The sequence below is a fragment of the Mchenga conophoros genome, linkage group LG13, assembly GCF_057382185.1.
Source record: "Mchenga conophoros isolate Kocher_MC1m ecotype Shallow Benthic linkage group LG13, M_conophoros_male_GT1.1, whole genome shotgun sequence".
In the NCBI taxonomy this organism is placed as follows: Eukaryota; Metazoa; Chordata; class Actinopteri; order Cichliformes; family Cichlidae; genus Mchenga; species Mchenga conophoros.
The window spans coordinates 19028094-19041993 of NC_140538.1; the positions used below are offsets into that span (position 1 = coordinate 19028094).

The 13900-nt window shown below is 37.8% G+C and overlaps 1 protein-coding gene across 2 annotated transcripts; it reads right to left on the reverse strand.

Moving 5' to 3' along the window:
* Nucleotides 1–534: 534 nt before the first annotated feature.
* ap3m1 (adaptor related protein complex 3 subunit mu 1) lies at nt 535–7647 on the reverse strand. Of its 2 annotated transcripts, none has more exons than XM_085297019.1 (9): nt 7561–7647; nt 6932–7209; nt 4413–4584; nt 2769–2906; nt 2566–2651; nt 2353–2486; nt 2013–2220; nt 1654–1798; nt 535–1539 (listed from the first exon to the last, which is right to left on the reverse strand). In XM_085297019.1, the coding sequence occupies exons 2-9, from the start codon at nt 7202–7204 to the stop codon at nt 1439–1441; spliced, it is 1257 nt and encodes a 418-aa protein (XP_085153145.1). In that variant the 5' UTR covers nt 7205–7209; nt 7561–7647; the 3' UTR covers nt 535–1438. The 2 variants fall into 2 exon arrangements, with proteins under 2 accessions (XP_085153145.1, XP_085153144.1); XM_085297018.1 differs by having other exon boundaries at nt 6932–7271; nt 7561–7620.
* Nucleotides 7648–13900: the final 6253 nt, after the last annotated feature.

The following is a 13900-nucleotide window of genomic DNA, read 5'->3' on the forward strand; positions in this document are numbered from 1 at the left end:
CCTCAGTTGCATACACCAGCATCTATGCCACATTCAAAGTCACTTAAATCACTTTTCTTCTGATGCTTAGTTTGAACTTCAGCAGGTCATATCAGTCACATCTACATGCCTAAATGCAGTGAGTTACTTTGGTGTGATTGGCTAATTTCATATGTGCATTAACAAGCAGTTGGACTGATGTACCTAATAAAATGTCCAGTGAATTTACATCCAAAAGACAGAACACACTGGTGAGGTTAGCAACAATGAAAGTCCTCAGGTCCACTGAAGAGGAACAACAAAAAACAAAAACAAAACATTAATCAGCCTCAAGACCTGAAAGGTTTGATTAAATTCATGCAATAATTTGTCTATTGAAATATGTGCCCCTAAAAATTGGGGCTACACAAATCCCTACATTTATGTTCAACCTATTAAATTCTGAACTTCTTTAACTGTCTCACTGAGGTGGTCAGAGGAGTAAAATTAATGAAATCTGCGTTACTATCCAATTTTTGAAACCAGAAAAAGGGTGAAAAAAACCAACCACTCAGCTTTCATTTTAGAGTTTTTATAAGACATCTTATAAACTGAAATACAGATTCAACTTCATACAAGAGCTTTAAGTAGTATTTCCCACATAAACAATTGATTGTGCAAATGCTGTGCTGAGTAAAGAAGCTGGAATTGAGGTTATTTGAGGATCTTGTGGACTTCAGACAGAAGTGTTCCCGATAACCCGTCTGAGTCACTGATCATCAAACGATGACCACCACACAAGTCTTCACCACACTTGAATGGAGGATATACATTTTTTTGTTTTAATTTCCTCTGGCATCCAAAACATGACGTTTTGTGCTATAAGAAGCATCAGAAGCTCCTCCAAAAAGGCCACATAAGAGAGGGAGTGCAAAACACCAGCAGGGCGTGAAGACACTGCAGCTGCTTAGAAAGTAGATAAAGAGTTTTCATCTTTCAAAAATAAAAATATCTTTATAAAACTGACTAACGAAAAAAAAAAAGTTTTCAAAGGCAGGTCGGTTTATTCTCAGGCAACATGCAGGCAACTTAATTTAGGTGCAGAGGTGCAGTGGTGAGCGTGGCAGTGAGCTGTAAATCTCCTTTTTCAAACCAAAATATTCCCCTTAGGCAACACTCAAAATGTGTTGGATTTTAAAAAATTAAAAGACAGAAAGGAACGAGTCACATTCAAACTGGATAGAAACTAATAGCACTTCAATTAAGTCACGCTGATTATTAAGGCTTCCCTTTGCAAGCTGCAAAAACCATCAGTTCATACAAATATGATGCTAAACAAAATAAATAACCTAAAAAAATGCAGAATTGTTCATTAATTACAATGAGCAGGTGGATATGTAAGACTTATTGGATAGTTGAGTCAGCGGTGCGGCAAACTTCTATTTGGCATGTTGGATTGCTGACCTCTGACAGTAACTGCTCAGGTCCTCACTTGGAATTTGCCCGCTTTAGTCACATATTTGACACCTTTAAATGGCTTGTACGTCTCTCCGTACATGTCGAGACGGCTCACTTTAAGACCTGCACAGAGGAGGAGAGCAGTGTAATATAAATCAAGGAAGATAAATAACAGGGCTGAAGGGATCGATGGTTTTAAATTTCAAACTTGACTGAAGTCACGCTTTGATAGATTACCTGATATGGCCAGCTGCTGGATCTTTAGGTCAATATTGAGTGAGGGGTTCTCTTCGGGGTTAGGCACTCCTGTCTGCATACTCAGACTGCCTCGCAAGTTGGGAAGCTTCTGGGGGTTAAGCTTACCAATGTCCCAAACCAACAACTATCAAAAGAGGAAAAATAAATGCTTTTTATTCATTTTAGTGTCTCCAAAACATCCACAACTGGACCAGGACAGGACCTTCTCAGGCTTTTGGTGACTGATATTCAGCACACCTGTGTGCAGGTTTGTAGTAAAGCAAAAGGCATCCTAACTACTCGCTTAGCTCACTCCTGCTGTGTTACTGCTCATGACAGCCTTTGTGGTGGCTGGTTACCTTTGTAGTGAAGTCATAGGTGTAGTTTCCCTGTGAGGCTGTGAGGTTGGCATTAAGCACAGCCTTGGGCATGTGGACAGTGACTTTCAGGTCCTCCACTGTCTTCCCCATAGTTTGCTTGGGTCCAATGGTGATGTCGAGGCGACCGCAAGATCCTGCCTCAAAGAAACTGATGCTCTGCTTCACATACACTGGAATAGCTACAAGACTGAGGAAGGACATAAAAAAAAAAAACAATGGCTACAATAAACCTGAATGATTGGTGGTGTGAATGTTCTTATTTAAGTCAATTAAATCTGAATTATTTCATCTCCAAGTGAGAAATGATGCCCACGCTTACTTTTGAGAGCTGATGTGATAGGTCATGAGCGTGAAGTTTCCATCCGGTGGGATGAACGACAGGACACGCTCCGACTCCCAGCGCCTGAACCGCACGCATGGGTGGAAACTCACGTCATCAAGAAGCCGAGGATTCTGTCATCAACAGCAAGAAGTGTTAAAAAAGCAAAGCACTGACGGTTAGGCATAAAAGACTGAGAGGAAGTTACCCCACCATAAAGGACATCGTCAGGTCAGGCATCCCACTGAGTTTCACACAGGCTTCAATTACACCCTGGATCTCTGCAGATACTGTCGTACCTGGAAAAGGAGGAGCGATAAATCTCACCTATGAAACCTTACATGAAGAAAAGGGACTTCAAAATATCCAGCAATATAATATGTGCTGATCAAATACAAATAAGTGTCAGTTTGTACCGGATTTGTCCACAATGGCGTCTATCTCTTCTGTCACATCAAAATACGCCTCATTATTGGTGTATTTGACACCAGCCCGCCTCCATGGGATGTTTGACAGCTGACCTTGTGGCAATGTTTCTCCAACATTACTACCTCCTGAAAAAGAAACAAAACCAAGGTGAAGCCACAAATGTACACATTAACACTGCAGAGTTTACTTGTACTTTAGTTTAGAGATGGCACGATACCACTTTTTTATGTCCGATACCGATACCGATATCATAAATTTGGATATCTGCCGATACCGATATGAATCCGATATAGTGTTTTTTAATCAACAAAACTGTTTTTTTAAATGTCTTGCTGCATTTTGCAAGTCTGCAAGTTCATACTCAAGTTTAAAACAACAACTACACTAAAGCTATTCTGTTATACCTGTATACAAAAAAAATATTTCATAGTTCAGCAATACTGATCAATCTAATAAACTTAGACCTACACCATCCTCCCTATTCTGGTATTTTAAAGAGTACTTAGCAGAAATATTAAGCAACCTAACTAATAGGGTTCCAACTCCCAGCAACAACAAAAATAAATAAATAAAAAATAGGGAACCACCCCTCACGCGCCACCTCATGATGCTTAATCGACGTAATCAACCTTAATTTGATGCAGTGTGAAAAAAAATGCACAGAAATCAATTATTTTTCAAGAAATATTAAATAGATTCAACATCTTTCTTCAACAAAATTGCAGACTGCACAGATGGTACCTTCCCAAAGGAAAAAGTACTATAGCTTACTAGGGTATATATATTAGACTTAATAGTCACTATATACAGTAATTGACTTCTATTCATTTTACATCAAATTAAAACTTTGTGTGTCAGATAATTATTTATTAAAAGCTAGACATTTTAAATGAGAATAAGAAAGAAAAGTATGTCTTTGTGCCCCCTTTTCCCTGTTAATGCCCTATCGGCCCCCCTGGCTAAACTTTGCTAGATCCGCCCCTGCACAGTTACCAGCGTCAGCTACGTAGAAAAAGATCCTGGTGTAGAAATTAATATTAAATAAATTCTAACAACAGCTTATCAAGCTTAAACGTGCTGCTGTTGTTCAGCCGCTGGTTTCCTCTTTCTGGTGCAAAGTGGGCCAAAAACAAAGACGGACTCGCGACAGAAAAGCCGATCACCTGATCATTTAAGCAGTTTCACGATTGAAGTAGCAGCCGGAGAGCGAGAGGCAGTCGCTCGTTAAGCTTAACGCAGGAATGCTTTACAAACATTCAGAGATGGACTTACACACTTGCTTTACTTCTCTCGGGGATAACTTTGTCGGAGATGAAATGCCAGGTTGCTAGCGAAGCTCCACATGCTATCCAGACCACGACAGGTCCTGCATGCCACAGCCGCTCTATCACGTGATGCATACTGCTCCGACATGCTAACGTTCTGAGGTGAGTTACGGCGTGTTGCAAGTTTTGTGAGGTGCTTTCGTGATATTTAATGGATCGGATTACATTTTTTATTTTTCTCCGATATCCGATCCAGTCATTTAGGTCAGTATCGGACCGATACCGATACGTAATATCGGATCGGTCCATCTCTACTTTAGTTTAGAGGTTGGTAAACACTCCAAAGTCAGGGTGACCTCCAGTTACCTGTTAGCGTGTTGACGACTGATCGCAGGATGTTGGGAGGCCTGATCATCTCCTTGAGGACGTTGGACTCTGTTGCTAGTGGAAATCCATTGTCCAGCATCTCCTCCAACAGCTCATAAACTATCACCACGTTGTCACTGATCACACTTTCGGAGCACTCTCCAAAGTAGTCCTGTCAACAAAGCTGCCCGTTACACCAAAGCCAAAAGTTTATGTAGATGTTTTTCAAGCACTTATACACAAGCAAGCCATCTGGGGCCCATCAGAGATGTATCCGTATGGATGTTCATATTAGACGATGCCACTGTTCTCCGCATCATCTACAGAACAAGGACCAGGACCAAGGCCATAAAAAGTCAACCAATCGGACCACTCTCTCCATGACCAATAGGATCATGATCATCTTTCAGCAGGATAGAAGTGGTATGCATGGTATAAGTGGTAACATGTGTAACAACACAATATTTCACAACTTTTGCTGTTTCACAAAGTCCTTTATCGTTTTGTGTAAGCAAAATCTATCAACATTGAGAATCTTATGTAAACAACTTTGCTGGATGGGTTGGATTCAACACTTCAAGAGCAGGAATTTGGTGAAACTGATAAGTTGTTAAGTGTGCATGAAGGTTATAGTGTGAAAATCTGGAAAATGTGGTGATAAATCAACAAACAACCTCGATCTTTAACACAGGATGGATGAAGTCCCATTAAGTGCTTGCTCGGTACAAGCTTCACTTAAATCTGACCAATACTGATGGAGTAGTAACGATTCTTATGGTTGGTGGACAGAGGGGCAAATGTACAAGCCCCATGACTCCTTAGGCTGGATGAGCCAAAAATGTAATTATTATATTTTTATATACCTCCTTTAATTTTTACAGCAGGTACATTTTATCTTACTCAATACTTGCATCCATGGATCATTCCTGTGCATTACTTTATTGTAATAGAAATACAATGGTTTTTTCTTTTTAATTATATAATTATATATATTTTTTTATTTTTAGGAAGATTGTTTTCTGATGCATTTCTCGTGGCTTCATGGTGTAGAGTTAACACATTATGTCAGCTCCCTGGTTTGAGACCTGAATAAGACAGGAACACCTGGAAGGGTTGTGTCGGGAAGGGCATCCGGTATAAAAATCTACCAAAACAAATATGCGGCTCCACCTGCAGTGGCGAACCTTCATGAATAAGGGAACAGTGGAAAGCTTTCTAGGATGCACTGGTGGAAAGATTACTTTGTTAACATGATACAAAAGACACAATAATGAACAAGATAAAAAAAAATAAAAAATAAAATAAAATAAAATAAATAAATAAAATGAGTATTGGCCTCTGTTGCCATCATGTCCATATAACACACCAGAAACCTTTTCTGTAAAAAGGATCATTTTATATTCTTACTTCCTTAACATGAATATTTTCTCCAAGACTTGCCTACACACACTCACACACTCTTCTCTGATGTTGTAATGTTGTACTCTAACCTGGTTACTCTCTGGAAATGTGTCCCTCGATCATTTGTGTGTAGATTTACTTCCTTGGTCACAAAGAGTAGGTAACTAAACACTTGATTTCTAATTTATAGGGAGTGCGAAATGGTGAGACACATTTGTTCCCCGGGTTTGACCGTAACACAAAGTGTCACTACAGGCTTTGTGTAGTTTTAACGGGCTGCTTAGGTTGCCTTAGAGCAGGCAATGCCTTAAAAGCCTCAAGTCATGAAAAAAAAATAATAATAACTCCCCGTGTAGATTAACAACCACAGTTTGACTAGAAGACTGCTTTAAGATGTTTCATGCACATGTGTGGCTTTTTTTTTTTCTTGATTACTGCACTTGTATTGAAGGTGAGTGTGCACCTGTCAAATCCTAAAATTGAAGCTTCTTGTGCAGCGCCACACTCCTCTCCACACTCCTGCTACAAATGGATCCCTTCCTCAGAGTCCTGTTCTGATGCACACTGGTGAAACGCAGTGGATTTCCTCCACTGTGTCAGAAACGGTGATACAGGTCAATGGAAGGAAGTGACACGGTTCAGATCAAATGTTCACAGAACTTCTGATGTCACTCTTGTAGGCACTTCCCCACAAGACCAATACTTTGTCTCTGGGTTATAACTGGAGACCGAATGGGGCGTCCGTTCAGAAGCGTATGAGAGAAGAAGGCAGAAACTTCTTTTGTTATGCTCAGTTAATAACTACCATATTTGAATCATCTAAGGTTTCCCATTTGTATAGGCCCAGGCACTGACATTCTTACTTGCACATGATACACGGTTTATGCGTTTTAATAGCTGGTTAAAACAACTCTGAACGATTTTCCAAAATCTCACATAGGAAAGTAAAAATGACACCTTCCTCCTTAACTGTACAATCTCTTTTGTTTCCTTAACTGCATTCTTCCAGACCATCAGCTAAGGGGAAGTGAAATCTGATCACTTGACGTGAACCACAATCTGTCTTACTTCTTCTAGACACAATCAAAGACTTGAAGAACACAGCGCTCAAACCACACCTGAAATGTGTCCGCCACTCTGTGCAGGAATTCGATGACAAACAGTGGAGGGACCTCAGTCTGGATGACAGAGAGGAAGAAGAGTTTTCCCCTGTATATGGAGATGAGATAGTGGTGTGGGGTCTGGAGGACAGGGGGCACATTCTCTGGATCCACTGCTTTCTCCCTTGCCTCGAAGAAGTAATCGCACACACTTCGGCTGATGACACTCTTCCAGTGTTTCTCCAGGAAGATGTCTCCCAAGTGATTAATAACGAACAGGCTGTGGATCATCTCAGCTGCAACAATGAAGTGATTGTTGTTGTTGTTGTTGTTGTTGTTGGTTGTGCTCAGTTATTAACTAAGAGTGACAGGCAAGGATAAAATCAGCAGATTTTAAAATAAATAAATCCTGACAGTTACCAGACATTGCGCAAATCAAAACAAAGCGATGTCACTTTTTAACATGTACCTTCCTACAGTCAACCTCTCAAACTAACTTTAACCTCAGGTATAAGAGTCACATTGCAATTAACCTTAAATGTGATCAATAAACCTGACAGTGAGAGACGTAACAGCCGCATGGCAGCTCTAAATATATTTGATAGCCTTAAAACAATCACAAATCATAAAAAAAGAAAAAGTTTTACCTGCTGACTCCACTCCTCTGTGCCAAGATTATTACTTTTGAGCCAATATGGCTGCACAACTCCCCGAGCAGCTCAGGAGACGCCTGCAGATCTACCAACACGTAAACGCAACGACGCCGGTACAAAAAGAAAACAAATCAGAAGGTCAAAGCCTACATATTATTAAAAACATTATCCTGGGTGGTTTAAATACCAAAGCAACCTCGGCGTTAACTCGAGCCGCACTTTGATAACAAAGTTTCGGGCTTTTTCATCAGGCTATATTTACGGACAGCTATAACCCGGCGCCGTGTGGAGGGACCGGGGCTTGTTTCCCCTCAGTTTTGTTTGTTTGTTTGTTTTTTAAATTTAGACTTAGCACAAATTTACAAACTCTCAATGGGAGATAAAATTGGTGCAATAACATCGAAAAAAGCCCCCCAACCCCCCCACCCCACCCCCCAAAAATAGGAAAAGAAAACAAAAGAACAGTTACAATATAAATATGTGAAGGCCATTCTTATGACATTTCACTTTTTTTTTCTAACAACATTTTTCCATACATGAGGCTTACTTTTTACATACATAGGGCACATTCATTAAAAGGATAGAAACTGGGTCACATTTTCACATATCAAAGCAGCATCTTCACATGAGTCTTTCAACAGTTCTAAAAGTGACTTCAATTCAATCTTCAACCCATTTAGGGAAGGTTTTTTGTTTCGCCATTTACACTTATGGATATGGTATTTGCCCATAATTATTACAATGTTACAAAGCATGACAAGTTCCTTTGACAGATTATCATTATTGTACAAACCTATGTTAGAGTAACTCATCCAGTTTACCAAATCCTGCCAAAATTTAGTCGTTACTGAACAGGGAAAAAAAAAAAAAAAAAAAACAGTGGTCAATGCTTTCTTCTTTTTGTAAACAAATTTATATGGCTCCATCTCAAATCCAAACCTTTTTTAAGCGTTTCTGCTGCTGGGTAATACCCATTAATTATTTTAAATTGCATTTCTTCAACTTTGGGTGGGATATACACATTTTTTGAAATGGCCTATTTGTTTGTTATTTTGAAATAACGCCCTTTTAATTTTGTGTTTTTGTTAAAATCGTGAAATAATATATTTTTAAACATTTTATTTATGGTTTTATTACCACACTTTTTATTGATTAAAGGAATCTGATTTAACTGTAAAGAAGGTAAACTTATTTGTCCTTATAATGGAAATGATTTTGCATCAAATTCAGCACAGGTAGAAGGATCGCATTGCAAACTCTGTTATATTCTCTAAGGGAACACTGAATGTTAAACTTGACTTTAAAAACACCTAATTCGAGAAACTGCCCCTTCTCATCAAGTAAATCTGTTATAAAAATTATCTATTTTTCATACCACTCCTTAATGAATAATGACTTCCTATTAATTGTAATTGTCCTGTTATTCCACAAGGTGGAGCCATGGGGCGTGAAGTTATGGGAAAAACCCATCTTCCAATAAGACAAGACCTGCTTATGGTATTCTGACAGTTTGACCGGCAACTTCGATATATTAAGATCACATTTCAGGAGAAAAGCCAACCCTCCCACCTTTTTGAAAATATTTTTGGGGATATGAAACCACATGGAGTCAGGCTTTAATATAAAGACTTTTAACCAATTTATTTTAAATACTCCAACCACTGATTGAAAATCAATGGTCCTTATACCTCCTTTGGTGTATTCTTTGACCAGTTGTGATTTTTTAATGTAATGTGTTTTATAACGCCGAATGAATTGATTGATTACGGAGATAATCTTTTTAATACTATGCGGGGTAATGTATAATGAATAAGCTGGGCAAATCATCTTTGAAACACCCTCTGACTCTGATAATAAATTGCGTCCAAAAATTGCAATGTGTCTCGTTAACCAATGATTTAGTGTTTTGGACATAGCATCGATTTTGTCTTTCAGGTTTTTTGACTCTCTAATTTTGATGTCTTTATTTAAATAAATGCCAAAATATTTAACTTCATTTTTCACAGGAATCAACCTCATGCTGTTTTCCAAAAAGTGGCAAAAGTTCAGTTGTTTTAGGGCCATTTCTATTTTAGTTATGTTCAAATCTTCTTCTAACAATAATTTATCTTCCTCATTTAATTGTTTTTACCCGATTTTTGATCATATCAAAGAAGATATCTGCATTCTCTTTTTGAATTTTTTGCTTATACAATTATAAAATGTGTTCATTTCTTAAGTAAAAAAATGAACACATTTTCTCTATCATAGTGCCATCCTTACTCAATTTAGTTTTTTTTTTTTTTTTTTTCCTTTGTCTACGTTTCTCTAGGTTATAAAATTAAGATGATTCCCCCCCCCCCCCCCCCCCCATGTTCAATCCACTTGGCTTTAGATCTCACATATGCTCGCTTAGCTTTTTCCAGGTACACATCGTCTAGTTGTGTTTGTAAAGATTGTAAGCTTTCTGACTCTTCTGCAGTTATATCAGGCTTACCACATTGCAAATGTATTTGTTCAATTTGATTTTTCTGTTGATACTTTTTCCCAGATTCTATAGCTAGTTGTTTAACACTGTATTTGAACCATTTCCATTTGCCAACATTAGACATCATGTCATCAATTTCTAATTTTATTTTTTTAACTTGTGTACAGAAGTCTTTGTTCTGCAATAAACTATTATTAAATTTCCATATGCTTTCAGCCCTTTGTTGTCTACATAAGGATAACGAGAGACTTATTAGACAGTGATCAGTAAGTGGGGTTGATTGGGTTTCACATTTAGTAACATAAGTTATTATTTGAGAGACAAGCCAATAATCTCGTCTTGAACATATGTTTTTATTTGTTGGACTCCTTGGAGCACTGTCAGTCATGGATTGGCCTCCCCAGACCCCGAACCTCAAAATTATTGAAGCAGTGTGGGACAAAACCCAGCCAACAACCAAACAAGAGATTTGAATGTCCTTCAAAAATCCTGGAGAATGATTCATTAAGACTACTAACTGCTGCCGCACTTATAAGGTGTTAATACAGTATGTCTAAATGAAAACATAACTGTAAATCCAGACACCTGAGGTTGTGCTTAAAAGAATGATACCAAACAAGGCAAAGTAAATCGTTTTTAAAGGTTAAATAGAGGGAAAATCAAAAGTAGAGAAAAATGGCCAATTATACCGTGGAGCCCAGAGGGTTAAACATTTTTTTTTAAGTAACGCAATAGTTACTTTTTTGAAGTAGTAACTAGTAACTTTAATTACTTTTTCAAAGTAACTTGCCCAACGCTGGTCATAGTTGGTTCTAGAAAAAAAATGCAAAGATCTTGAGAACAAATTTGAGATTGATAGACTGATACGGGAGCAGAAAAATAAACATGTGGAACTCCTGACTCCCCTTCAAGTTGAAAATAGGTAACTGAAACAAGAAATAGGCCCTGGAGCACAAACTAAGCCAGGCAATAGATGAAAAACAAAAAACAAAACTTTATAGAACTGAAGCAAAAAGATGATTGAATAAAACACGAACTCATGGCCCAAGAGCAACTAAGGCAGGGTTGTCGAACTCCAGGCTTCGAGGGCCGGTGTCCTGCAGGTTTTAGATATCACCCCGGGTCAACATAAAACCGAATCAAATGATTAGTTTATTAACAGGCCTCTGGAGAACTTTAAGAAATGTTGAAGAGGTAATTTAGATATTTAAATCAGCTGTGTTGGATGAAGGGCACATCTAAAACCTGCAGGACACCATCCCTCGAGGCCTAGAGTTTGACACTTGTGAAGAAAGAGAATAGAAGATAAATTATGAAAAAAAGAATAACAGAATATGTACTCGAGGCCGACACATTTCTTTACTGTCGAGAAAAAACTTAAAGTTGTTTAAGAAGAAAAGGCAAATTTAAGGTTGTACTTCAAAAATAGAAAAAACAAGCCAAGGAAGATTAAGCGGAAAAGGGCCCTAGCAGAGAAAAATGCAGTGCTGAAGAAAAACAACAAACTCTTGGACCTGCTTTTGGACGGGGACCGTGTGTGTGTAAAAATGTGTTACAGCTTAATAAAAAGGTTATTCTTAAATACACTGGTGCCTTTGTAACAATGCAGGGTGAGGATGGGAGTAGTTGGAAGCTGCCACTGGAAGGCTTTAATTTGTCTTATTTGTGTTCGTTTTATCCAAAAAAGGAAAGTCAGAATGAAAGTTAGATGATCCACCTCAGCGAGACGATGTTGTCAGAGAGAGGATCTCTGATACAGTCAGGTGTGTCTTAACACATCAGCCAGTGTGGGTGAAATGACAATCTCTCTGAGTCATGGTGCGAACCCCGAGCTGGGGCTCCTCCCCAATCCACCTAAGTTAAGAGAAAAACAAACGCTTTTTTCCATCAAAAACTTTTCTTCATCAGGGTGGAGAGCCTCCAACCTCTCCATGCTGAAAATGATGAACAAAAAAGCTACAAAATACAGAGAACTGCTTGTTACATGTTTGCATTATGAAATAAATTAATAATTAATTAAATAGTTGTCTATTTCATTTATAAACTTCACTATTTCATTAATTATTTCATCTGTGGTACTTACCCATCAGTGTATGTTCCCTGTGTTTGCATACATTAAAATACCAGTACTGATGACCAGAGCATATAAATGCAGCACTTTTCATATCTGACAATATATTTTGAAAGCACAAAACAAATCAAACTGTTTTTAATTTAGGTCTTTATTTTTATTGTTTTATTTTTCAGCCGTTGATTTTATGGTGATGTGATGCTATATTACATTTTTAAGATTCAGTTGAATTTAAGATTTTTTAATATAGCATCAAACTTTCTCCTCAAGTTGTTTTATACTGTAAGATAAAGATCCTACAGTAGCAGCAAGAAAACCCTGATAAATTAATAATCCCTTATAAGCAAGCACTAGGTGACAGTGGGGAGGAAAAACTCCCTTTAACAGGGAGAAACCTCCAGCAGAACCAGGCTCAGGAAGGGACGGCCATCTGCCGCGGCCGGTGGGGTGTGATGGTAAAGATAATATGAGGAGACAAGATGAAGAATATAAGTTAAATTCTAATTACATCGTTTTTAAATAAAATATACATCAGATGTTAATTCTGAGGCCAGACTAGATTGCTTTAAGATTTAAAAAAAAAAAAAAAATCAAGCTGACAATTTAGTCATCACTACTGCGTTTAAAGCAGCAGCTGAATGGCTTCTTTTAAGCTTTTAGCACTGCTGAAAAAAACCTGGCAGGCTTTCTTGGAGACACCAAGATGAATTGTTAGGCGCTTCAGTGCAACGAGGAATCCGACAAGGATGCCCTATTTCCCCAAAGCTTTTTATATTGGCAGCTTAATTGTTAACACTATTAATCAAAAATTCTAACAACATACAAGGAATATCAATTTTTAATAAAGATTTTAAAATAAGTGAGTTTGCAGATGATACATTAGCTTTTTGAAAGATAAATCAATGGTAGATAAAACTTTAAGTATTGTCTCAATCTTCTCTAAAGCTTCTGGTTTATCTCTTAATATCAAAAACTGTGAACTCCCGATTCATACAAGGTTGGAGTCCTCAATTGCTTCAATTAGAGTTGAATCTGAAGTCAAATATTTAGGGCTGACAATATCTAAATGCCTCATTAGAAGAGAAGACACTAATATTTCTAACCGTATCATGGATATGAAGAAATCACAGAGACCTCACTATTATGGTAGAAACATCCTATCCAAAGCTGAAGGTATCTCCAAATTGATCTATCCTTGTCACTCTCTATATATCTCCTCTAAAAACATTAATAATGCCAACACAGTTATTTTCCGATTTTTGTGGAAGAGTAAAACCCACTACATTAAAAGATTTCAGGAATACAATAAAGTTGGTATCAAAGCCCCAGAATTTGAATCCATGGTTGGGACCCTTAGAATTAAATGGTTAAAATCTTGTCTGTCACAGCCTGACTCCATTTGGTTTCACATACCAAGATCCTTGTTTAATAAAATAGGAGGTTTAGACTTTATTTTGTAATGTGATTTTGAGGTAAAAAAAAAAAAATCCCAATCAAGTTATCACTTTCACAAACAGATTTTGCATTACTGGAAAATTATATTTACCAATAACTTCTCTCCTCAGAATTCAACCTTATGGGTGTTCTGCGCTCACAGACGGGACAGACAGCGCGCAGCACCGCGCCTAATGATGTTTAAAAGATCCCAAAGCGCAAGTCCATCTTTTCAGACGAACTGCAAAATTATTTCCCTCGTACTGACCCAGCACTGGTAATTTTTCTTATACAGATGAGGCATTATTTCTGTACCATTATTTAATTCCAGAGGCTTTTAGGTTTTTTTTTTTTTTTGCACT

Bases quoted from the DNA above. Each gene is read 5' to 3' on its own strand.
- ap3m1 (XM_085297019.1), bottom strand. From the start codon at position 7,204: ATGATCCACAGCCTGTTCGTTATTAATCACTTGGGAGACATCTTCCTG. The intron at 2,652-2,768 runs GTACAAACTGAC...CTCCTTTTCCAG, and splicing joins CGCCATTGTGGACAAATCCG to GTACGACAGTATCTGCAGAG. The intron at 1,540-1,653 runs GTAATCTATCAA...TCCTCTGTGCAG, and splicing joins CCAGCAGCTGGCCATATCAG to GTCTTAAAGTGAGCCGTCTC.